Below are 22,871 nucleotides of genomic sequence, written 5' to 3'. Positions count from 1 at the left end.
CCGTTTCTATTGTGAATTATTCAGTATTTATTAGGAATTACTCTTATCCACTATACATTACTCTATGCATTACCTGAATTATTCTCTAAAAGGTATGATTCTTATCTGAATGGGTTCAACACAGCAATAAATGAAGTCCTGCATTGCCTGATCTGAAAGATAGGGGACGGCATAACATCAAGTAGACACTGAGGTTAACACACTCTCAGTCACAGACTCATTAACCATACTGTTTTAAAGAGTGTCTTAAAGGTCCAGACACAGCATGGTGTCGCAGTATCCCCCTTGTGGCCCTATTGGGTACATACCCTTAAGGCATTGCCACAGGCATTGCCAGCTCCTCTCAGAGGCTGGGCCATGTGCTTCTGACTGCCAAGATCCAGAGCAGGAGGCACAACTGACTCTAGTCAAGCTTATCTGATCCAGATATAAAGGCCGTGTTGTGAAGTCTTTGCTTTGGGGTGCTACCTTTTTTGCAGTGGTGTCTGAAAACTACATCCTGCAATGCATGATGTAGCCTAGCGCATATGGAATACCTGTAATTTTATTTATTGTGTTGTTTGGTTTGAAGATTCTTCACACACAGCTTTTCCTGTTACAAATGTGAGTAGTAGAAATGCTTTTAAATTGTTTTTTTTTATATATCTATCTTTTTATCTAAGTTCTCCCAGTAATCACATAGGTTAAGTAGGTAGTTCATTAGATTTGATCACTGTTTGCTCAAATAATTTTGTGTGAAAAATCTTTTCTTCTAAGCTAGCAAGGCAGATGGATAGTGAGCCAACTGACTGTTTACATTATTGCTTCAGGGACTGATGGAGACATGGTGCACTTAGTCCACCTGCATACATTTAACTGTGTTGTAGTGTTCAGATGGTTTATGCAGTGCAATCTGCTGTCACACACTATGTACTCGCAAATTATAAGATGTTTGAAATTGTTTACTACCTAGATTTTCCCATGTGGGGAATAGTGAATAGGGCACAGTTTGGCACAAAGCTTTTGATCATATTCAGCTTTATTAGATAATGTTCTCAATTTATAACAACATCATGGAGAAATCACACTACTTCATTAAAGCAGAACCATTAAACCATTAAAGTGTCAAAACAAAAGTAAAAGTGAACATTCAACAGTACAATTAGCCTCAATTGATATTGAGGGGTTCATCTTCAGTGTCAGTCATTCAGTGTGTGTGTGTGTGTGTGTGTGTGTGTGTTCATAAGCGTATTTGCCCCCCTATAATGGCCCTGTAGTAGGAATGTGTAAGCGGGACATAGCTACGGCTGCTCTCCTGCAGGACGTAAAGGGGCTGGGAGATGACCTCAGGATTGAACCCCTCCTCCACCAGTGTCACTTTAACCTGCTTAAACGTCCCTGTGTGCTCCATACACTCCTGAAATAAATGCATAAGAAACCGCTCACATTGAATGTTTGAGCTTTTCCTTGTCATTATTTCTTTGTTAAACCTTTAGTTATACTGTGACTGTGTTAATATTTCATTCTTGACTAAGTGATACATTTGGTCAATGGTTTGACCAATGCTTTTACCTTTGCATGTGCATCTTTTGTTAAAGCATCGGCTACAGTACAGATACTGCTGGGTTTACTGTGGCTGCTTTTGTTTCATAGATTAAGGTCTGAACTCCTTAGATTAACTATTAACTATTAACTATTTTAATTATATTAACTATTTTGCAAGTTACTATTTAATTGAATGGTAAACGTCTTCCTAGTTTTGATGATCTTTTACATGGGCGGTCTATAAGTACTCCTTCACTAGCTTACATTTAGCAAACATAAATAAACTGTACCCAAACCCAAATCTAAGTTCATTATCCAATTTATTCAGCCATTACTTTATCTTTCTGAGGTCAAATTTAATCAATAACTAACTTCACACATTTAACCATCACCGGTGTCTGTAACTATAACTGGGCCAGTGTGGGACCGCCAGTGTAGAGAAATCAGTCAGTCCATTTCTCTACTTCTACTTCTCTACATCCAGGTTTCTATATGCATATCTCAATCACTGTGGAACGTGCTTTGTGTTTGTTTGCTGGATTTGTGTGTGTATGTGTTTTATGAGTGTAAATATTTACCAGGATGCGTATGAATCTTGGCCTGGCGTAAACAGGCAGGAAGTTACTGATGTGGATGAATGCCTCTCTACACTCAAACTCTTGGCCATCTTTCAGAGTCACTGCTGCCATGCCAATACGACCCTCATGACCTTAACAAATATACAAACATAAACTCACACACACACAGACATACACAGTATATCCACATATTTATGTTATTAATAAATATATATTAACTATAATGCATAATACAAATAAAAATAAAATAAAAATGAAATAAAAATAAATGATTAAGAATGATTGATTAAACACTTTATAATACTAACACCAAACTGAAATAATTGCAAATAAACAGTGTGACGATGTTGTGAAAGTATATTATATTAAATTTCTAACTGGGCAGAGTGTTAGCTGTTGTACCTGGAACTTTCACGCCGTAAACGTTAGCATCTTTAATAAATTCCAGCATAGAAACGACATCAGAAACTTCACTGGTTGCCACATTCTCTCCTTTCCATCTGCAAAAATCAAGACATTAATCACAGTGTGTCATTATGATATAGTCATGGGCAGGTCAGCCATGAAAGGACTGTGTCCCAACATATATAACACAGCTAGGACATCAGTAACACTAGCTAAGTTATGAATAGTGTGGCAGAAGACATTAGCTTGAAGAAGAAAGAACTGATGCTAAAACAGCATTAACAAGTTGGGTAACATTAATAATAACTATCGCTTTAATTCAGAGTAACAGAGTCATACCTGAAGGTGTCTCCAACTCGGTCCTGGAAGTAGAGGAAGTGGTCATGGTCCATTCTCAGCAGGTCTCCACTGTTGAAGTAAACGTCTCCCTGCTGAAAAACGTCCCACAGCTTCTTTTTTTCTGTCTGCTCTGGATTCCCCACATAGCCCACAAATGGAGCCAGCTTCGTTATCTTTACCACCAGGAGACCAGTTTCACCTATACACACACACACACACACTGTTTAAAATAGTGTTTTAGTTAGGTTTATTATCCATCCAGTATCTAACAGAACAGGAACTGAAGGGTGTTAGTCTATTTTCTGTTCAATTTTAGGACCTTATGTAATTTAAAATGCTAAAGCTAAAAAGTGAGAGGTGTGAGCAAAAGTAAAGTATCCCCAGATCAACTAACTCAACAGAACAGGATCAACCAACACAACAGAATGAAATAAAATTTTGAGCTACAATTAAGAGCTAATGTTAATGACTAAAATGCACTGAGAAAAATGTCTTTACTCAGACATCCCACCTCTGCTGCAACTTGCGGGATTCTCATGCATATTTATAACTACTCCCCGACGCCCCCAAATCACATACAATATCCCTCGCTCACACACTTTTTGGTAACTTTGAATTCTGACGTAACGGCATATGCTGGAACGGAAGAGTAAGTCTTAGTGTTTCAAAAATGTCTTTGCTGCACCCAAAGAGTGCAGATCTATAAGTATAAGCTCTGTCATCGATGATCGCAGGCCTCAGTTCTCGGTGATGCCGGGAGATAAAGAGAGCATAACGCCCTCACTCTCTCTGAGTGGGTAGGATAGCCCTCTATTCCCTCCCATCACTCAACACTATGCTAGGTGTCTGTTAGCTGACGTAACAGAATTAGCTTTCTCCTCAAAGCGAAGTGAGCTCCAGTGGTGTTGTGATTGCTACCTTTCCATCTCCCAACACTGGTAGCATTGTGTGATAGGGGGAGTCCTTCTTAGTGGGGGAGAAATGGAAATAACTCAATTGGGGGAGAAAATTGGGAAACATGAATGAGGGAATGAATGAATGAATGAATAAATGAACATATTTCACAAAGTACAAATCCTGCAGGAAAAAACTGCTGGCTAAAATGTTGGACACCACTAATCTGAATTCTCTGAAGTGACTGAATGTGTGAATTTTGTAATGAATACAGCTGAGGTAGACTGAGGTAGACTGACCTGTAGGAACAGGTACACAGTGCCCCTCCCTGTCTCGGACTGGCTCCTCTTTCTCTGTGTCAAACTGAATCAGCGCATGGGGAAAAACTTTCTGAAAGGGAATTTTTATCACAACATTATGGCTTAGACCAAAGACACAAACTCTTGCCCACACAGATTTCTGAAACATCAGAAATGTAGGCCAATGCCAAATAAAGCCTGAAAACATTCTTTCCCGAAATCCAACTCAAACACAGCACCAGGATTATAATCTGCATACAAACTGAAATCGAATCTAGACCAAGACTGTAGCCGGACACAGTTTTTTCTTATTTTATTCTTTATTCTTTTTAATTGTTTTTATTAAAATATGAAATTATAACAAATCTAAACATGAAATTTTACTCAACAAAAAACAACTGACCAAACCCTGATGTAAATAGTTTGGAGTCCTACAAACTCACCCTCTGGTAGAGGTTGACTCTGCCCACAGCACCAATTTTCCCCACATAGTTTATGAAGCTCAAGATTCCATCAGAGGCAGCATAGAACTCTTTAATGTCCACAGATCCAAACCTGCGCTGGAATTCCTGCCACACGTCGGCCCTCAGCCCGTTTCCAATGGCCAGTCTGACTTTGTGTTGACGGTCAATGTCTGTCTAGGAGAGCAGAATTCAGGACATCAGTGTAAGGTTGTGTGGGTGTCTGGGTGATGTTCTTACTGCATCTTTTTTTGGCCATTCCATGAACAATGCTTGAGTGTGAGTCTACAATATTATATTTGAATAGAATAATATTTTATTTGATAAAGCTGTGTGTATATATGCAGTATGCATTTGTATGTAAATGTACAGTATAATAACTCATCATAATTATTATTAGTATCATAATTCAGATTTCATCAAAACTTATTTTCAGTATAGGTGGGAGAGTGTTGCCACTCCATACGAACAGGCAAGGTTTTTTTTTTGCAATATTGATAGAATATTCATATTTTGTGCAATACATTTACAAATGTCTACTATTAACTGTTGAAAAAACAGATGTGTAAACAGAAAGTGTAATAGTGCTAACAATTCAGTGTGGCAGGGCTGTAATTGTCACTGCTAAAAATCAGTAGTGATTCTCTATGGATTAAATATGAACTTACCCTTACCCTTATGTTACCCTTGAACATATCCAGTTTGCTCTAAATTCAATGACAGATGGTGATTTTTTAAACCAATGTGAAAAAACCTTTTATTGCTGTTCCAGAATAGGATGTCCAGTAATTCTGCAGTGCCCCTACTGACATGTAGCTAAAGTACTATTGGATGTCCTTTAAGACCCCTACATGTGTATGGAGGACCTCTGACCTCTGGTCTCTTGACATAAAAAAAAAAAAAATTATCAAGTCCATTTAGCACTGATTTCCCAGAATCACTTGTTTGCCCTTCTTGGGTGAAGCAGGCAAGTTGGTGCGGAAGTGAATAACATTAACAGCACAAATAATTGACATAAAAACTTCAACAAGTCAAAAATTGACTTGAAATAAAATGAGCGTATCTGCCCCTATACAAAGTGAAAGATTACTGAGGTATATATTTTAAATTGCATGAAATTGCCCCCATAACCCAATATATTGCCTTTGAGTGTAGTGTTGTAGTCAACAAAAGCAGTGTTAACTTTTTTATTTCCCCCTGATGTCAGAAGAAACAAGTAATGAGCAGTTGTCCCAATACTTTTGTCCATATAGTGTACCTTGGGTGTGTTACAGAGGTAGCGCAAGATTTCTCCGATGTACTGGATCACCGTCACATCATACTTCCGGCAGTCCTTCCAGAACTGAGACACTGAAAACTTCCTACTCAACACCACTGTGATACCTGTACACACACACACAATCTGAGGCACACTACTCACTATTTGTTCCAAATCTGTAGCGTTGTTGTTACAGTGTTATTGAGTCTGAAGGAGTTACTGGGACATAGTAAAAGAGAGCGAGAGAGAAAGTGGATTGAAGTAGTTGTAGTCTTACCTCGCTCTATCGCTCCAGCCAGGCCTATCAGCAGTCCTGCACCATGGTATAGAGGTAACGGTAGATAAATCACATCATCTGACCTTACTCCTACCAGATACAGGAAAAACGTAGGGCCCCAGATTTTGTCCTGAGGACATATGCCTGCTTTCGGAAGACCTGCAGCGGAAAGTATACCTCATCACACTGAAAGTTTTTAATGCTTTTTGCAATGTTTTCCTCTGTAGTCATGTGAAAAAATTAGAACACCCCATTAAAATATTTGTTTTTAAAACACATTTAAATATTTAATTAAAATTTTATTTTCTTTTTAATAATATTAAAATATTCTATAATTAAACAAATAAATAACTGAAGAAATGTCCTTGTAATTTTGTTTTGTAAAATGTCATTAATAGAAATGCCAATTTTCTTAAAATAACGTCAATTAGATGTTTCCCACAGCATTTCAAAAGGATTAAGACTCATAAGCATTAAAGGCCTCAGAAGGCTCTTTTGATCTGGACATCAACAATCTAATCACCTGCAGCTGATGTGCTTTACACATTTAGCGGTTAAGTGCTAACAAAGTGGGAAAACTGCACTAATTGTTTTCTTTCTTCAGTTTTACTTGTTTAGTTCAAATGTCTTTATGATTCAATATGTGTATGTGTGCATGTGTGAGTGTACCTGTGGTTCCAGAGGTGTAGATGTAGAATCCAGGGCTACTCATGGTGACATTGTCTCTAAATGTGTGAGGTACAGGTGTGTTTGGGCTTTGCTCTATTATTTCAGTCAGATTGTGCAGACCCTCCACCCCACCTGCATCCCCCAGGACGTACACACACACACCCTTTGCCAGCAGCTCTGGCAGGACCTCGCACACCGCCTCTCGCTGCTCTGTGACAACACACCACAGTATCATCAGCAGAAAAGTCTGAAAAGTGACACACTGTGTTTAGGAATGATGTGTAAATGGACAACATACAGGACCCAAAAACAGAGCGCTGATGGACATGACACTGCACTCCAAAAGGTCTGTCTATTATAATATAACTGTAAATTATATCAAAAGCTACAGTTCGATCCGCCAGTACCACATTTTTCTACATATACAACAGACAAAACTTCCTCCCATGTTTTTCCTTCCCTCACCTATATTGCAGAAAAGCAAAATTTACTTTTTCTAAAAGATGCAAAGAAGCTGGTTTATGCATTTTTAACCTCATGGGCTACTGTAATGGCCTTCCAACTGGTTCAGAATGCAGCAACTAGAGTTTTCACCAGAGAGATTAGAGGAGTAAAATTTGATAGAAACGTTGCACTGTCCATGCTTTTCTACAGTCATTACTCTGCAGTATATTTGGCAAAATCCTACCACGTCACATTCCCGTTCACATGTTTGTTTTTACACAGGCTTTCAGTTACCTTTTACTTCAGGTCTATGTTCATTACTGTCATAGCCTGTTTATACTATCACTGTTTAACTATTTCCTTAACAGGTTTTTGTTAATAATTGTTGTGGCCTTTTTATACTTGCACATGCTGCTGCCTCGTTTGCCTAGAAAAGACATTTTCTTGTACTGATGGTCTGGGGAAATTTTGCTACAAAGTATACACCAAATTCCAAATTATTATGCACATTTCTCAGATTTTCCTAAATAGTCGATGCAAATAACAGTCACAGTGGAGGTTCTAGGAGGGCTCACAAAATTAGGCATGAATCTCCTCAACTTTTGTAAACACAGGGCAACAAAGCGGCACAATAATGTAAAAACGAAGTTTCCAGTCCGACCCCTCGTGGGGCAGACAGGGTATCAGTGTTTTCATTTTATTTCACCAGCTAAACGTATCTAAAAAAACAAACAAAAAAGAACTAAAAGTAAGGGAAAAAAATAATCTTATAATCGTGTATTGTTAGTTGTAATTAGAATAACGTTTTTGAGAATATGTTGATTTGTTGAAAATGAAACAGAAAAAGGGTGAATAACATTGTAAAACATGGTAAAAACTTTGTTAATCTGTTTGCATAAGACATGAGAAAATAACCTGTAAGAATACTGTTGGCAAGAAAACATACAAGCCATTAAAGACAGCTGATGTAAAAGAAAGTTGATATGAAACTGTAAAAAAGGTGTTTGTAAGAAACATCAGAAATACAGAATTCAGATTATGCAAAATAGTGAATTTGTAACTGAAAACTGTAAAAATAAAATGTTGAATGATGCTGAATGCATACATTTGTTTCTTAATACCTGCAAAGCACCATAAGCTAGAAAGCAATCAGCCCCTTTAACATAACCACTGGCGCCCCCAGCTGAAATGGTCTAGAACCGCCACTGGACAGTCAGTATCATTTTCATCAACTGTTTTATTGAACAAACCTCCCACATTATGCACATAGGTTGTAAATAACTAAAAATTCCAAGTGAAATGAAAAGTCATTTGTTGAATTTGTAGCATTAAGAATCACATTTACTGATATCAAAAGCTTTTTTTGTCTTTGGTTAATAACTATTCACACCGTCTGTCCCAGGACAGTTTACTACCACAGTAATAGATCACGTATTAATCTGTTACTTTGCTCTGACAGTGACCTGTGCAGATTGGTTTTCTGCACAGTTCTCCTCACAAATAGTAGTAAAAGTCTAAAAGTTCAACTGATGTGGGAGCTCTGTTACTGAGCTCAGCAGATCTGTCATCAGCAGATTTGATTCCCAAAGTCCTAGCATAACTGACCTCCCTCCGATGATCCAGCGATCATCGAGTCCATCCTCACATCATCCATAACCATCTGGTTTGGTTCCTCCATCTCCCAAGAATGAGCCAAACTCCAGCTCATCATCAGGGCGGCAGAGAGGATCATTGGATGTAATCTGACAACACTTCAGGAGATCTACACCAGCAGGGAGGATCTATGCCTCTCTGGTAGAAGACTCAGGACCCTTTAAAACCTGCACAACACGTCACGCTAACAGCTTTTTACCCGGAGCTGTAGCACTCCTCAACCCCAGTGGACACCTCACACTCTATAACTCTATATATGCCCCATTACTCCACCCCATCTCCTCAACGCCCCATTACTCCACCCCATCTCCTCAACACCCCATTACTCCACCCCATCTCCTCAACACCACATTACTCCACCCCATCTCCTCAACGCCTTATTTCTCCACCCTATCTTCTCAACGCCCCATTACTTCATAACATCACCACTACTTTACACCATCTACTCAGTGACCCATTACTCCTCCCCTAACTCCTGGGCGCCCCATTAATCCCTCCCCATCTCCTCAAGACCCTATTACTCCCCCCTCCATCTTCTAAACACCTCATTATTCCATCCCATCTCAATACCCTATTACTCAGAGGTGTCAATTAAATAAGTACAAATACTTCATTACCTTACTTAAGTAAAAAATTTATCTAGTTATCAGTTATCTATACTTTACTGGAGTAATTATTTTTCAGCCGACTTTTTACTTCTACAACTTACATTTTCATGCAATTATCTGCACTTTCTAATCCTTACATTTTTAAATAGCCTAGTTTCTATTTCATTTCCGCTTGTCATTGTTTCAAAAAAAAAAAAAACTATCCAGATGTATAAAGGTTATTGATAGCATGTCTCTGACATTTGACTTTTTGCACCATTACAATCCTTATAGCTAACTACTCATCATATTTTCTGCTCCATGAAAAACATGTTAATGCTTATTAGTACACATAGATGCTCTTTTAATATATTTGATTACTGACTACTAAAATGCATTCATTTTCAATGGGCAGATATGCAGCTGAAACCTAGCGCGTCGCAACATTTTCCAACATTAACATTGAATATAATATTATAGTCATTAAGGCTTTTAGAAAAATGTTTTTTTGGGGAGGTGGGGTAGTGCACTATAGACCCCTGTGGCGCAGCCTAAGCTCTTTTGGCCTTTTTTCCTTACATTACTTTTACTTTCTTTAAGTAGTTTTGAACCAGTACTTTTACACTTTTACTTAAATAAAAAGCTTAAGTTGATACTTCAACTTCTATAGAAGTCTTTTTAAACCCTAGTATCTACATACTAATACAAAACCCTAGTATCTACATACTAATACAAAACCCTAGTATCTACATACTAATACAAACTATCTTGAGGAATGAATGACACCTTTGCTATTACTCCACCCCATCTCAGTATCCTACTGCTCCACCTCCATCTCCTCAACACCCCATTTCTCAACCTTCTCAAGAATGATGTGATTTTCCCCTGTTGTACCATATTCCTACTAAACTGTAGGGTCCAAACTGCAGTGCGACTCAAACTGTGACTTTGGTGCACTGTTACACCTCTATATCCTACACAACACTACAGATAACACTTTAAACAATGCCTTTTTCCCTAAAAGGAGTGTTTTATATAAACACTGAGTCAGAATGTGTCATAAAACACACAGATAATATAAGTAGAGTTTAAAGTGGAAAGAAATGTGGCATACAGGCTCTTGTGTTGGAGTGAAGCTGATGAGGCAGGCTGGGTATTACCTGCCCCAGCAATGAGGACGGAGGCTCCGCAGCAGTTGAAGCAGTGAAGGAGGGATCTGGTCCTGATGTTGGTGTTAAGCATGGAAACGGAGCAGCCGAGCTTAAACAGACCCAGCCACGTCCAGACCAGCGCCGGTCCGTTTCCCAGCAGCAGTGCCACAGTGGACCTGGCGTGCATCTGCATTGCCCATGCCACCCTGTTACTTGTCTGGTCCACCTGCAGGTAGGAGTGCACCTGATCCTCAAACATGATGAATGGCTTGTGTGGTTGTTTCTGCACTGCATCCAGGAAACAGTCCAGAATGGTGTAGAATGGAGTTCTCTCCCGAAACTTCGTCCTTCTGGATCGGACCACCAGCATTTTCATTATGTACCTGCAGTCCCGCAGGAAATAAGGAAACTTAAAGAAGCAAAAAGCCAAAATGAAGGCCGCTCCCAGAACAACGCTGTAAAATACTTCTACCATCTTTGACTGATCTGTAATAGTCTGCAATCCGGCCAAAGTCAACCTACACTTTATACAGTGACACGAAAAGACTAACACTGTGTTCCTCCTTTCCACTAACCAATCACGTCTGATCACTATTATTCAGAGCGAGTGTAGATGCCACCTTGTGTCTTTAGGCAGCATTACAGTGTAGACTGATTAGAACAGGGGTTCTCAAAGAGAGACAGGGGCCCTTTTCCGTATCAAAAATATCCATGGACCACCACAAATCTGCTCTCACTCACAGAAGACTGAAAAATTCATAGTAGATTGTGAATACTTTATAGTAAATACTGAATCATTTATACTGAACAATTTATAGAAGATACGGAATAATTAGTGGACACTGAATGATGCAGTAATTAGAATTAAGTGGAGTTGAGAAAAAAGTACAAATATCAGAATATACAAAATGAATTTATTGGCTTTTTAAAGAACATATAGGATTATCAAAGGTGCAGGTATAAATTATATACAGTATAACAATACCACTAATACATACAGGTCATTAAAAATAACAGGTTTGGCCCAAACCAACCATTCTGTGGTATAACAGACACTCAGACACATTTTAAAGACAGAAAGTGAGGAATCATAAGTGTAACAGTCAATCAGCCGTCAGAGACCGGAATAAAAACAAACTCACAGTCTGCTGGTCAGATCACTTGATCTCCACTCTGAGGATGTTATAAGCTTATCTGAACTGACAATGTTGCTGCAGAGAATCAGCCAAACCTACTTTGGACAAACCCACTTATGGGAGGGCTTTTCATTATTTGGCCTTTCTTACCTTTATAGAAGAATATGCATAAATATGAATGTATATATTGTTACAGTCCCACATAAACTTTGTAACTCCTAATGTGCAACTTTACAAGACAAGGAAAAAGCTTCTTAACTTTCAATTGAAGTAAAAAAAATCTTACATGTCAATCGACGCAAATGTAAAAAGATTTTGGATCATTTCTGTTGGTCCATTCTTACATAAACTGACAAATTTAACACATGTATGCATCAGACTTTAAGGATATTTGCAGTGCCGACTGGTTAAAACAGGGGTTCTGAAAGCGAGCTGGAAGTCCCTTTCTGGGTCACAAAAAATCACACAGATCTACTTTTTTGTGGAAGTCATAGTAGACCCTGATTAATTCATCGTAGATACTAAATTATTCATTGTAGTTACTAAATAATTCACAGTGGATACTGGATAATCCATACTCAACAATTCATAGTAGACACTGAATAATTCATAGTGGATACAGAATAATGCAAAGTAGATAAATAATTAATTCAGCATTTCTATTGGTCTAATCATATACAATAATGATTTTACTGTATGTATTTGTCATAGAAACAAATTGAACACCTTTAAGCGTCAGACTTCAGATCAGAATGTCTTTAGAAGATTCTAAATAACATCGTCTGGTAGACCTGAACGTCTGACTGAACCCGAAGCTGTAAATGAATGATCTGATGTAACTGTAGCGGTTACCGCCATCTCTGAATGGAACAATTATTGTTGTGTTCATTTGCTATTAGAGCTACAATAAAACTCTATTTGCTCATTTGATTGCAATATAATATAAGTTTTAAGATCAGATTATGTTCACTGATCTGAGAGATGAATCGGATTTAGAGTCTGACCCTGCCTGTAACGATGCTATGATAGACAGTTTTCGTTAGAGGAATGTAGCTTTGCTCGGCTTCGCTCAGGAAGAACAGTGGGTCAGAGATTTCACCCGGGTCAAAACCTTCTTTCACCAGCTTCATCTTCACCTGTTTAAATGTCCCGGTCAGCTCGACTGCGTTCTGCACACGTCAAACACACAAAGACACACATTACAGCTGTTTACTCACTGATAACATCATCATCCTTTACAGTGTTTACAGTATAATCGCCACATGGCTGACACTGCATACCGGTAAGCACACTCAACATACAAGTAAAATACATACTGGTAAAAGAGTCACTGGTGTAACCAGTGATCTCCTATCAATAGTGCCACCACTTGGACAGCAGCACTACTCAGGAGCTCCTGTATGTATACTTACCTGCATGAAAGTTTATCTGTATGCAGAGTGTGTTTACCTGTAGTCGTAGAAAGCGTGGTTGGGCGTAGTTCGGTAGGTGTTTTCTGACGTGGTTGAACAGCTTTGTGCCATCAAACTCCGCCCCCACTTTCACAGTCACTGCTGCCATTCCAACTCTTCCCTCATTATCTACACACATGTGCATGCACACACAGACACACACACCAACAAAATCATAGACATGTAAACACAATCATTAACACACTGTGTGAGGTGGGTTCTCTCGTACCTGGAACCTGAACTCCGTAAACGTTTCCCTCTTTAATGAAATCCACCTGAGTGATGATGTCCGAGACTTCAGTCGTGGCAACGTTCTCTCCCTTCCACCTGAACACAAAACACACCACCATAACACCCTCACCAAATGTGATGTAATTAACTATTATTATTATAATTAACATTAACTTAAACTCACAACACAGTGTGAGCACTAGGGGGCAGCATATGCACAAGACTGTATTCAGAAAAGGGAAATGTTTTAAAGATGGGCTGTATTATATATATAATATTTTAATGTCACTTCTCTTCTGACAAACTTGCATTAACAATACACAAACAAACCCTGTCTGTGATTAAAATTATGACATAAAAAAACTATTAATATTATGAGTGCTTATATTTACTGTCACACCCAAGTATCAAAAGAAATTGGCTTAGACATAACAGGTTAAACAGCAGAAGTGGGGATCTCTATGGGGACTGTGGAAAGGGGTTTATGTGACAGAGCCACACCTGAAGGTGTCTCCGACTCTATCCTGGAAGTAGAGGAAGTGGTCGTGGTCCATTCTCAGCAGGTCTCCACTGTTGAAGTAAACGTCTCCCTGCTGGAAAACGTCCCGCAGCCTCTTCTTCTCCGTCTGCTCCGCGTTCCCCGCATAGCCCATAAATGGGGCCAGCTTTGTTATCTTCACCACCAGAAGACCGGTTTCACCTACACCCCAACATACACAAACACACAAAGGCCCGCGTACACATTAATACACTATATGTCCATATGTTTGTGGACACCCCTTCTAATGAATGCATTCAACTACTTTAAGTTGCACCCATTGCTGCAGATGCTTGCACACACACAGCTCGTCTAGTCTCTGTAGAGAAGTGCTGCCAAAAGAATAGGACTCTCTGGAGCAGATAAACATGAACCTATTGGCACCATGCCTAATGCCAGGTGTGGGTTAGAGGGGTATAAAGCTCTCCAATATTGAAGTGTGGAGCAGGGAATCTGTGTTCTCTGGAATGATGGTGATCCATCCATTGCTTTTAGGATGTGTTGGGGAGTTGGGGATGAGGTGGGGTGGTAATAAGCCAACATCCTGATCTCACTAATTCTCTTGTTGCTGAAAGCAATGAAATCTTTACAGCAGTGCTCCAAAATGTACTACATAGCCTTCCTGTGACAGGTGTCCCAATACTTTTGTCCATAAAGTGTATATGTTGTATAATGTGTAAAATGTGTGTATTTGCTGTATTTACAAGCCCAGTATTTCCAGTATGTCTTCACTAAGATCTTTCCTGGTGCTTTTCACATTGTCACAGTATAGATCAGTGATTCATTTTTAGTGTAATGTCAGGAGCATGCTACATGATTTTCATTTCTGCAGTTTTAAACTGCAAAACATGTTTTAAAAAGCACACAAATAGAGATACAATGTTTCTGCATGACAGTGAGGATTTGCATGCATATTTAAGAATGAAGTAGAAGTTACATTTTCTGTGTGTGTGTATGTGTGTATATCTCACCTGTAGGGACTCTGATGCACCTGCCTTTGGTGTCCCTGACAGGTTCTTCTCTCTCTGTGTCGTACTTAATCAGAGCAAAGGGGAACAACTTCTGCAAAACAACAGTACATCACAGTAACGCTCTCACACACCAATCACCTACTACTTACATCACAGTGTATAAATGTGTGCGCTAACCTGTGTGTGTGTGACTGATTGATCTAGAGCATAGAAGTAGAATTATAACCTAGACTGAGCGATAAACATCCATCTGAACTACAGCTACACTTATATACGGAGCAATAGACTTATTGTTATTCTACACCTATTTTCATGGTTACACTACACCTATTCCTATAGACATGATGCACTTATTTCCATGGTTACACTACACCTATTTCTATCATTGTACAACATATATTTCCATGTATGTACACTTATTTCCTTTACACTTATTTCTATGGTTACAACAGGTCCATCTCCATGGTTACACTACACTAATTTCCATTTTACTCTACATTCATTTTTGGGTGGTGACACAACAATTACCATTCTTAAATTGCAGCCATTTATATTGCTACACTACCCTCTTTCTGCTGCTACAACTCACCTGTATCAGTGGTTAGGCAACACCTATTTTCATGGTTATATTATATTATTTATATTACACTTACACATTTTCATGGGACCATTTCCTTGGTTACATTAAAGCTATTCTACTGTTACACTACCTTCTTTTTGTGGCTACAGCTCACCTGTTTCTGTGGTTAGGCTGCACCCATTTCAATGGTTTCCCTATTTCTTTTTCTGAGTTAGTGTTAATTAGGGTAAAGATGAAGAGTAAAGACATTTGTAAATTAAAAATATTCAAAAGTTTGTTGTGAAAAATGATTAGAACAGAAACTGGGCACGTTGCCTCAGAGCTAATGCTAGTCTGCTGCTAACCTACATTCCATGAGGTGAAGATTCATATAGTGTAAAACACTGCTGTACACATTTTGTGCATAAAGTACAGTGTAATACTGTTACTGCGTAAAATCTGTGTGTAGTCAAGTCATCTTTACCCATATTTTGATAAAGGGGAAATAAAGAGAAATAAAGATGCTGACAGTATTAATGATCAGAGGAAAGTGTCTCACTCTGTACAGGAAGTTCACTCGTCCAATAGCGCCAATCTTTCCCGTGTAATTAATGAAGGCCACGTTGCTCTCTGTGGATGCGTAAAACTCTTTCACGTCAATCTTCCCAAACCTGGAGAGGAATTCTTGCCACACGTCTGCTCTCAATCCATTCCCAATGGCCAGACGCACTTTGTGCTTTTTATCGTCCTCTGTCTGCAGATAAACAAACAAACAACCTGCTGACTGTTCTCAGATTCCTGCCCATTGCTACAGTACATATCTGTGCCTTTAAACATAAACATGCAATTTTTACACATTAAAATACAAAACAAATATATTTTAATTGCTTTATTTATTTACCCAATACACTATTTCATTTATTATAACATTTATTTACATACACGGTGAGGCACTATAGGTTGTATGTTAATATATAAAATGTGTTATTTAATATAAATAAAAGTATTATTATTACCACAGGGTGAGAAAGGCAAATATCTGTGCATCCACATTCACACAAGTAAATAAACACACACACACTTAATCAGGCTGGAGTACTTTACAGTACAACTCCAGTCCAAAACCTCGAAGGAAACACGAACTAGTCGAGTCCCTCCAGAACGGATTGAAGCTATTGGGTTTCATGCTGTGTGTGTGGAGTTTCTAAGTAAAGGCCGAATCTATTCCCAGATCGCGGCTCATGCGCTCCTCCGCTACTGCCTGACACTGTGATCACATGAGTCTTTAAGGCCAGAGACCACATGCTGCCCCGAGATTCAGTTTCAGCCCCAAAAGACAGCCAGGCCGCACCCAGTAACCATACAGCATTCCAAAACCCATCCTATACACCCCCACCAAAAACCCCCAACATGACCCCTCTGACTTGTACAGGAGATGAATAACTCCCCCTTCAGTGCAGACACTGAGTTAGAGCAGCAGAGGAACTTTACTTTACTGAGAGTTAAAAACTGTATTTCCACATTTTTCCTTTTAACTCAAATGTACTCTTTTGGCTTATTCAGTGTTACACTCTAACTACAAGGCTAATGTAGCTAAGATGCAATGTAAGCTCATACCTCAACAATTAGCATGGTTATCATTATACACATTTAACACAAGGTTTCTGACACTGTATGAGTCTCTGTTAGCTATACACATGGATGAGCACAACTGTTTTCACCATAAAATGACTTATAACCATGCTATCTAACATACATTGTCCATTATAAAACAACTAAAACCAAACAAACACCAAAACCTGTCCACAGTTGAGAGGCGTAGGAGGGACAGGATACATTTTTAGCACAACTATTATTTGCTTTATCACGTCCTTTATCAGCCAGCTGTGTGCTGGGGTCAAACTTTCACTGGAAGAGTAACAGCTGCTCTCATTCCACTGTGAAATGAAATGCTACACCCTCATACATACATACACACACACACACACACACTCATTCACAGACACATATTTGCAGTTAAGGAGTGAATGCCATGGAAACATGGAAATTACACTGTGCAGTTGTCATTCATTACTTTATTAGTTCTGGTCATTCAGCTTTTTCTGAATGGTAATGCTTAACCAAATGGTTTTAGCTAGTTGAGGTTAACTGAATTGTTGGATTTTTTAGGTAAGTTTTAGGTAGCTGAGAGGGTTTAGTTAGCTAGTTTTTATTAGCTAGATGTTTTGGTTAATAACCACAGTCCTGTCCTGGACACTCCTGCAGGAGAGCGATGTCAGTGAGCTCTTCCTGGTTAAATAAAAGGTAATGAAAATAAAAAAATGATTAGCTTTTCCTGATAGCGGACCACTTTTGGCCCACTAACAGCAAAGCTGGTGGTCCCCTGGCAATGTGCTTAGTTTTTTAGGGCGGTCCATCAGTGGTTAAGCAGACAAAATGCCTGTACTTTTCACTCATTTTTCACCCACAGTCCCACAATTGACTTATTTTTCCTTTATTTCTTGGTTGTCCATAATAAACCTTTCAAACTTTTCACATTTTCAACTAAATCATTTTCTCTCTGTTTGTAACATTTTTTTTGACCGATACATACTTGCTAACTTAAATTGTTTTAATCAGCTAGTTTTAGTCAGCTGCATAGTTCTCGATTGGTTTTAGTGAATTAGGTTTAGTTAAACACTGAGTTTAGTGGGTTAGTTTCGGATTGTTTTCAGGAATCTGAGCCAGAGCCAGAATTTCTGAAAAGCCTTTTTAAGATCAGCCACTCAAGCGAGTGAGACAAGCACTTCTAAGTGATCCTCCTTTAACATGTGAACTCAGAGTGTGAGTGCAGCTCTCAGAACCTCCAGTGAACTCAGCTCACACTGCTGCTCTGCAGATCAGAGAACTGTACATGTTGGGGTGACGATCTGAGCCTAGTGATATTTCGAGACCCTGGTGTGTATCTGATTGCTATCATGTGCTAGGTTCGGTGTGTATATGAGGAGGTGGTGTGTTAGCTGTGTTGTGCGTTACCTTGGGTGTGTTACAGAGGTAGCGAATGACTTCTCCGATGTACTGGATAACCGTTACATTGTGCTTTCTGCAGTCGTTCCAGAATTGAGACACAGAGAACTTCTTCCTTAGGATTACTGTGGAGCCTATAACGGAAAATCTTTCAATTATTAATTGAACAGTTATTAAAGACTTATTACTGAAGGGAGAGTGATGTATGCGTTCCAATTATAAAAAGGTGGGAGTACCACACTCCACAGTGTAGTGTACTGTAGGTTAGGGTAGTGTAAGGTAGGGTAGTGTAGGTTAGTGAAATGTAGGATAGTTCAGTGTTCTGTAGGGTAGGGTAGTGTTGGTTAATGTAGAGTATGGAAGTGTATTATTGTGTAGTGTATTGTAGGTTACTGTAGTCTAGATAGTGCAGATAGTGTTGTTTAGTGTAGGGTTGTGCAGTGTAGGATTGTGAAGTGTAGTGTAGGATAGTCTAATGTAGGCTAGAGCAGAGCAGTGTAGTGTAGGATAGTGTGGTGCAGGGTTGTGTAGTCTAGTATAGGATAGTGGATAGTGCTGTGTAGTATATTTTAGGATATTACAGTGTAGAAAAGGAGAAAAGTCTAGTGTAGGGTTGGGTAGGGTAGAGTAGTATAGTGTAGTGCAGGATAGGGCAATGTAGGGTAGTGTGGTGGGATGCAGTGTAGGATTGTGTAGGATAGTGTAGAATAGTCTAGTGTGGTGTAGGATAGTCTAGTGTAGGGTAGAGTAGTGTAGTGTATTGTAGGATAGTGTAGTGCAGTGTAAGGTTAGGGTGGTAGTATCTTTAGGAAACTTATCTCCATGACTGACACACATTAATGTGAACTTTAACCTAGTTGGAGAGGAACGGTTTAAGAGATTACATTTCTGCTGACCTATACAAACACACACACACACACACACACACACAGTTACTATAATCAGATGGTTTTGAATGAGTGAAACCAGGCTGCTGTGTTCATTATTTAACTAATTAACGTTTCCTGGTTTCCAGTTTCTAATTATTCCAACACTAAAAATATATTTTTTAAATTAAAACACAGATAGCAGATAGTGTACACACACATTCATACCTGTCTCCACAGAGCTGATGAAGCTGATAAGGAAGCCCGCAGTGTGGTACAGGGGCAGACATGCATAGATGACATCATCACCCGTTACACCAACGGACGGCAGCACGGCCAGGGAACCCAACAGACGCATCTGACTGATCTTTGCTGCTTTAGGGAGACCTATACCCATACACACGTCTTTTATGTCATGTTAACATATAAGGATTAGTTATTTCCCTTAATACCAAGCAAAAAATAACACATTCTAAACTGGTTTTATGTTGTTAGCTTCAGCAGGCTGTGAGAGCCATTGCAAAATCTAAGGTATATGTAGTTCTATGGTGTCTCAGGTGAGTCTACCTTTAATTTCGATGGGAAAAAAATGCTATTAATGTCTCGAGCATGAAAGCTGCAGGATAAATAAATCTGGCACAAATGAACACTTACACAGCTCCCCAAGAAAATGCAGTGAATGCAGTCAATGAGTGAATCCCAGGTGGGTGTGGCTATTAACCACTAATTCGTGTGTGCTATATGTCTCTACGATATTCTGCTTCTTCCAGATGATCTGAAAGCATATTTATTAATGATGTCTTCATTTTTCTGCTCAAATTTGACACAAACAATATATTTAAAGTAAATAAAATAAAATAAAGAAATATGTGGATACACTAATGGGGCCCCTGGTGGCCCAAAACAACTTCTTAAAGCAAGAAACAGTTCAAGTTGCACCCCTGTGAGTGTTTGTGTGTGTTTGTGTACCAGTAGTTCCAGATGTGTAAATGTAAACTCCGGGGTCACTGAGGGTGACGGTAGCTCGTAGTGAGCGAGGGATGGGCGAGTCGGACACGTTCTCCATTTTCTCAGTCAGACTCTGCATGTGTTCAGACACACACTCCGGTGCCATGACGAACACACACACTTCGTCCTCACGCAGAGGCGCAAGGATCTCCTGCACCACTCCCTGCAGCTCTAAACAAACAAACAACAAGCATAAACCCCAAACACAACAATCCTGAGGTTGTGTCACTGAGTTGGTGTTACTCGGCTACTAAACTACAACATTGTTACATAGCAACACCAGCTAATCAAACTGTAGCCTAAAACTGCCAAAGCCTCTAAACTCCCACACTGGACAGAGTGTGCTGCTGTGTTTCAGAGATTTTGGGTGAGGTAAGTCCTATGCCAGTTTAGTGAGCAGCAGTGTTAGCACGCAGCATTTTTTATATTTTATTTCACCCACCCAATGAGCCTGAAGTTCAGAATTTCTGGACACAGGGCCATTTGAACACAGTATATTATTCTGTATGCAGCCATGATATTATCTAGCTTCTAGGCATTGCACAGGCATGTCGACTAGTAAATCCACTAGCAGGTGCTGTTATCAATGACCAAACTGGTTGACCAGCAGGAACAAACCTTTACACCTTTTTTCCACGCAGGCAAAGGAAATCCGTACCTAATCCGATCACCAAAGCTGTATGTTAATGTCAGGTGTAACCAGGCTCTAAATAGGACTGTTTATGCACAGTCTTATGCTAAATGTTGGGTACCACTTGTCAAATGCCACATTTTGTTAATTTTTTGTAGAATTCCTGACAAAACAAATTCCTGTTTTTTTCCCAAACCAATCAATCTCAGTCTGTTTAGCATTACAAATCCAAGTCAATATAATCTCACTTTTATAAATCCAAGTCAATATAATCTCACTTTTATAAATCCAAGTCAATATAATCTCACCATTCAGCAGAAAGCAGGTATATCTCATTTACTTGCTTTAAACATTGTAGGTGTTACTTTTAAAAATGAGATTCAGTGCCTGAACATCACTGTTAAAAGGCTCACTAAGGTATTTGCGACTGAATGAAATCTTATCAGTAAATCTCAGAGCTAGTTTATGAGAAGCCTGGCCTCATCCTGTTTCTCCCATTCTACCAAAAAATTAGGACATTTTACACAGAGGACCAGACGCTTGTTAGCTGTTGGTTTGTTGGGTTCACATAGCCAAAACACTTCACTGCAAATCTGACCCCATTATGACTCATATGGCCATTGCCTAATGTCCCCTAAATGCTGTTACAGCAACATCGTGTTACGACCAGCACACGACTAGTTATTTATACCAGTGAATGCCAAACTGTCACCCCTGTATTGACATTTTAAAGCATACAGAGCATGTCCTCCTAACGTTTTGCCCGTAACATTACGCTGAAGACCAAAGTATGTCCCCAAATGTCATAAGGACATTCTGGTCTATTCGGTTGTAGCCTGACATGTTGGCTACCTGCTGAAGTTGAACCTGATCTGTTGTTGCTGAGTTCAGTGAGTAGCACCATCACTGTATGACTTTTAATAAACATAACATTTAACGTAAAACACAACATAACAAAAAATCACCAATTACTGATTAAATTAAAGTATTAATCTACTAATAAGAGATTAAATGTACTATAGAGCTGTTTTTTGCATGAATAGTAAGTATGCGACTCTGGTTGGGAAGAAAAATGCTCAGATGTTGTTATTCAAGCCTATTTACCACCCTGTTATTTTGCTCACAGATAAAAAACATAAGCTCTGCCATTATTGGCTGGTTTATGGCACTATTCCTTTTAATAAGAGCCACACACCATAGCCTGGCCTAGCCTAGTAGAAATTTCGCTGATATCCCAGTGGTGCCGTGTGCAATTAGCTAGCAGAAGAGATTACAGCTGGTTGGCTATTTTGGCCCATCATCCCTGGCATTACCCCCAGCGTGCCCGGGCCATGCGTTTAGCCCAGAGGGGTCTTTGCTAGTGGGCTGGGTGGGTGTAAATGTTGGGGGCGTAAATGAAATAATTCAGGACTGTTAAGTAAGAATTTGGGGGTTTTAGAATTGGCTCATTTAGAGCTCTGTTTTTGGTTATGCTGGATGTTCAGTGTTTGAGGTTCATGGTTTGTCACTTCCAAAACCATTAGGCCTCGTAATGGCACATGCAGCTTCTCACCTGCGCTCGTGATCAACACTTTGGCGCGGCTGCACCTGAAACAGTGCAGGAGGGACCCCGACCGGATGTTGTCGTTGAGCAGCGCCACTGGGCACCCCAACTTGGCGAGCGCAAGCCACGCGTAGAGGAAGTCCGGCTCATTGCGCAAGAAGAGCGCCGCCGTGTCGCCCGCGCGCAGGCTCGAGTGCGCCAGCAGCGCGTGCGCGATGCGGTTGCTGCGCCTGTCGACGGCGCCGTAGCTGAAGGTCTCGCCTTCGAACACGAAGAAGGTCCTCGTGGGGTGGCGCGCAGCCTGCTCCAAGAAACGGTCCACAGCCAAGAAGGATGGGCGGAGTCTCCTGCGCGAAACGAAACGCACGAGCGCCACCAAAAAGTTCTTCAGA

General features: G+C 39.7%; 3 protein-coding genes across 4 annotated transcripts in view; 1 reads left to right on the top strand and 2 right to left on the bottom strand.

Moving 5' to 3' along the window:
- Positions 1-1,020: 1,020 nt before the first annotated feature.
- LOC140575494 (long-chain fatty acid transport protein 2-like) lies at positions 1,021-11,014 on the bottom strand. The gene is made up of 10 exons (XM_072695844.1): positions 10,549-11,014; positions 6,705-6,914; positions 6,036-6,194; positions 5,759-5,883; positions 4,483-4,677; positions 4,040-4,130; positions 2,847-3,045; positions 2,505-2,602; positions 2,103-2,233; positions 1,021-1,396 (listed from the first exon to the last, which is right to left on the bottom strand). The coding sequence occupies exons 1-10, from the start codon at positions 11,012-11,014 to the stop codon at positions 1,220-1,222; spliced, it is 1,851 nt and encodes a 616-aa protein (XP_072551945.1). The 3' UTR covers positions 1,021-1,219.
- A 425-nt stretch (positions 11,015-11,439) lies between these two features.
- LOC140574733 (long-chain fatty acid transport protein 2) overlaps positions 11,440-22,871 on the bottom strand; it is an 11,625-nt gene continuing 193 nt past the window's right edge. The window contains exons 1-10 of one of the 2 annotated variants that reach the window (XM_072694665.1): positions 22,489-22,871; positions 20,267-20,476; positions 19,526-19,684; positions 18,441-18,565; positions 15,985-16,179; positions 14,867-14,957; positions 13,859-14,057; positions 13,356-13,453; positions 13,125-13,255; positions 11,440-12,844 (exon numbers count right to left, since the gene is read on the bottom strand). The exon at positions 22,489-22,871 is cut by the window's right edge and continues 193 nt beyond it. In XM_072694665.1, coding sequence (XP_072550766.1) covers positions 12,668-12,844; positions 13,125-13,255; positions 13,356-13,453; positions 13,859-14,057; positions 14,867-14,957; positions 15,985-16,179; positions 18,441-18,565; positions 19,526-19,684; positions 20,267-20,476; positions 22,489-22,871 — 1,768 coding nt within the window. In that variant the 3' untranslated portion in view covers positions 11,440-12,667. The remainder of the gene's footprint in view (positions 12,845-13,124; positions 13,256-13,355; positions 13,454-13,858; positions 14,058-14,866; positions 14,958-15,984; positions 16,180-18,440; positions 18,566-19,525; positions 19,685-20,266; positions 20,477-22,488) is intronic. The other variant, XM_072694666.1, reaches the window with a different exon arrangement.
- Positions 22,729-22,871, top strand: part of gatm (glycine amidinotransferase (L-arginine:glycine amidinotransferase)) — an 11,534-nt gene continuing 11,391 nt past the window's right edge. Inside the window, exon 1 of the mRNA XM_072694669.1 lies at positions 22,729-22,871. This exon is cut by the window's right edge and continues 278 nt beyond it. The gene's annotated coding sequence lies outside the window, so the exon portion shown is untranslated.

This window comes from Salminus brasiliensis, chromosome 13, assembly GCF_030463535.1.
Source record: "Salminus brasiliensis chromosome 13, fSalBra1.hap2, whole genome shotgun sequence".
NCBI classification, from domain to species: Eukaryota; Metazoa; Chordata; class Actinopteri; order Characiformes; family Bryconidae; genus Salminus; species Salminus brasiliensis.
This window is presented reverse-complemented; position numbering and strand designations above follow the sequence as displayed.

Excerpts from the sequence above, each read along its gene's own strand:
- LOC140575494 (XM_072695844.1), bottom strand. The coding sequence starts at position 11,014 with ATGGTAGAAGTATTTTACAGCGTTGTTCTGGGAGCGGCCTTCATTTTG. Across the intron at positions 6,915-10,548 it reads CGTCCTCATTGCTGGGGCAG|AGCAGCGAGAGGCGGTGTGC; the intron begins GTAATACCCAGC and ends GTGTTGTCACAG. Across the intron at positions 5,884-6,035 it reads GGCTGGAGCGATAGAGCGAG|GTATCACAGTGGTGTTGAGT; the intron begins GTAAGACTACAA and ends GTGTGTGTACAG.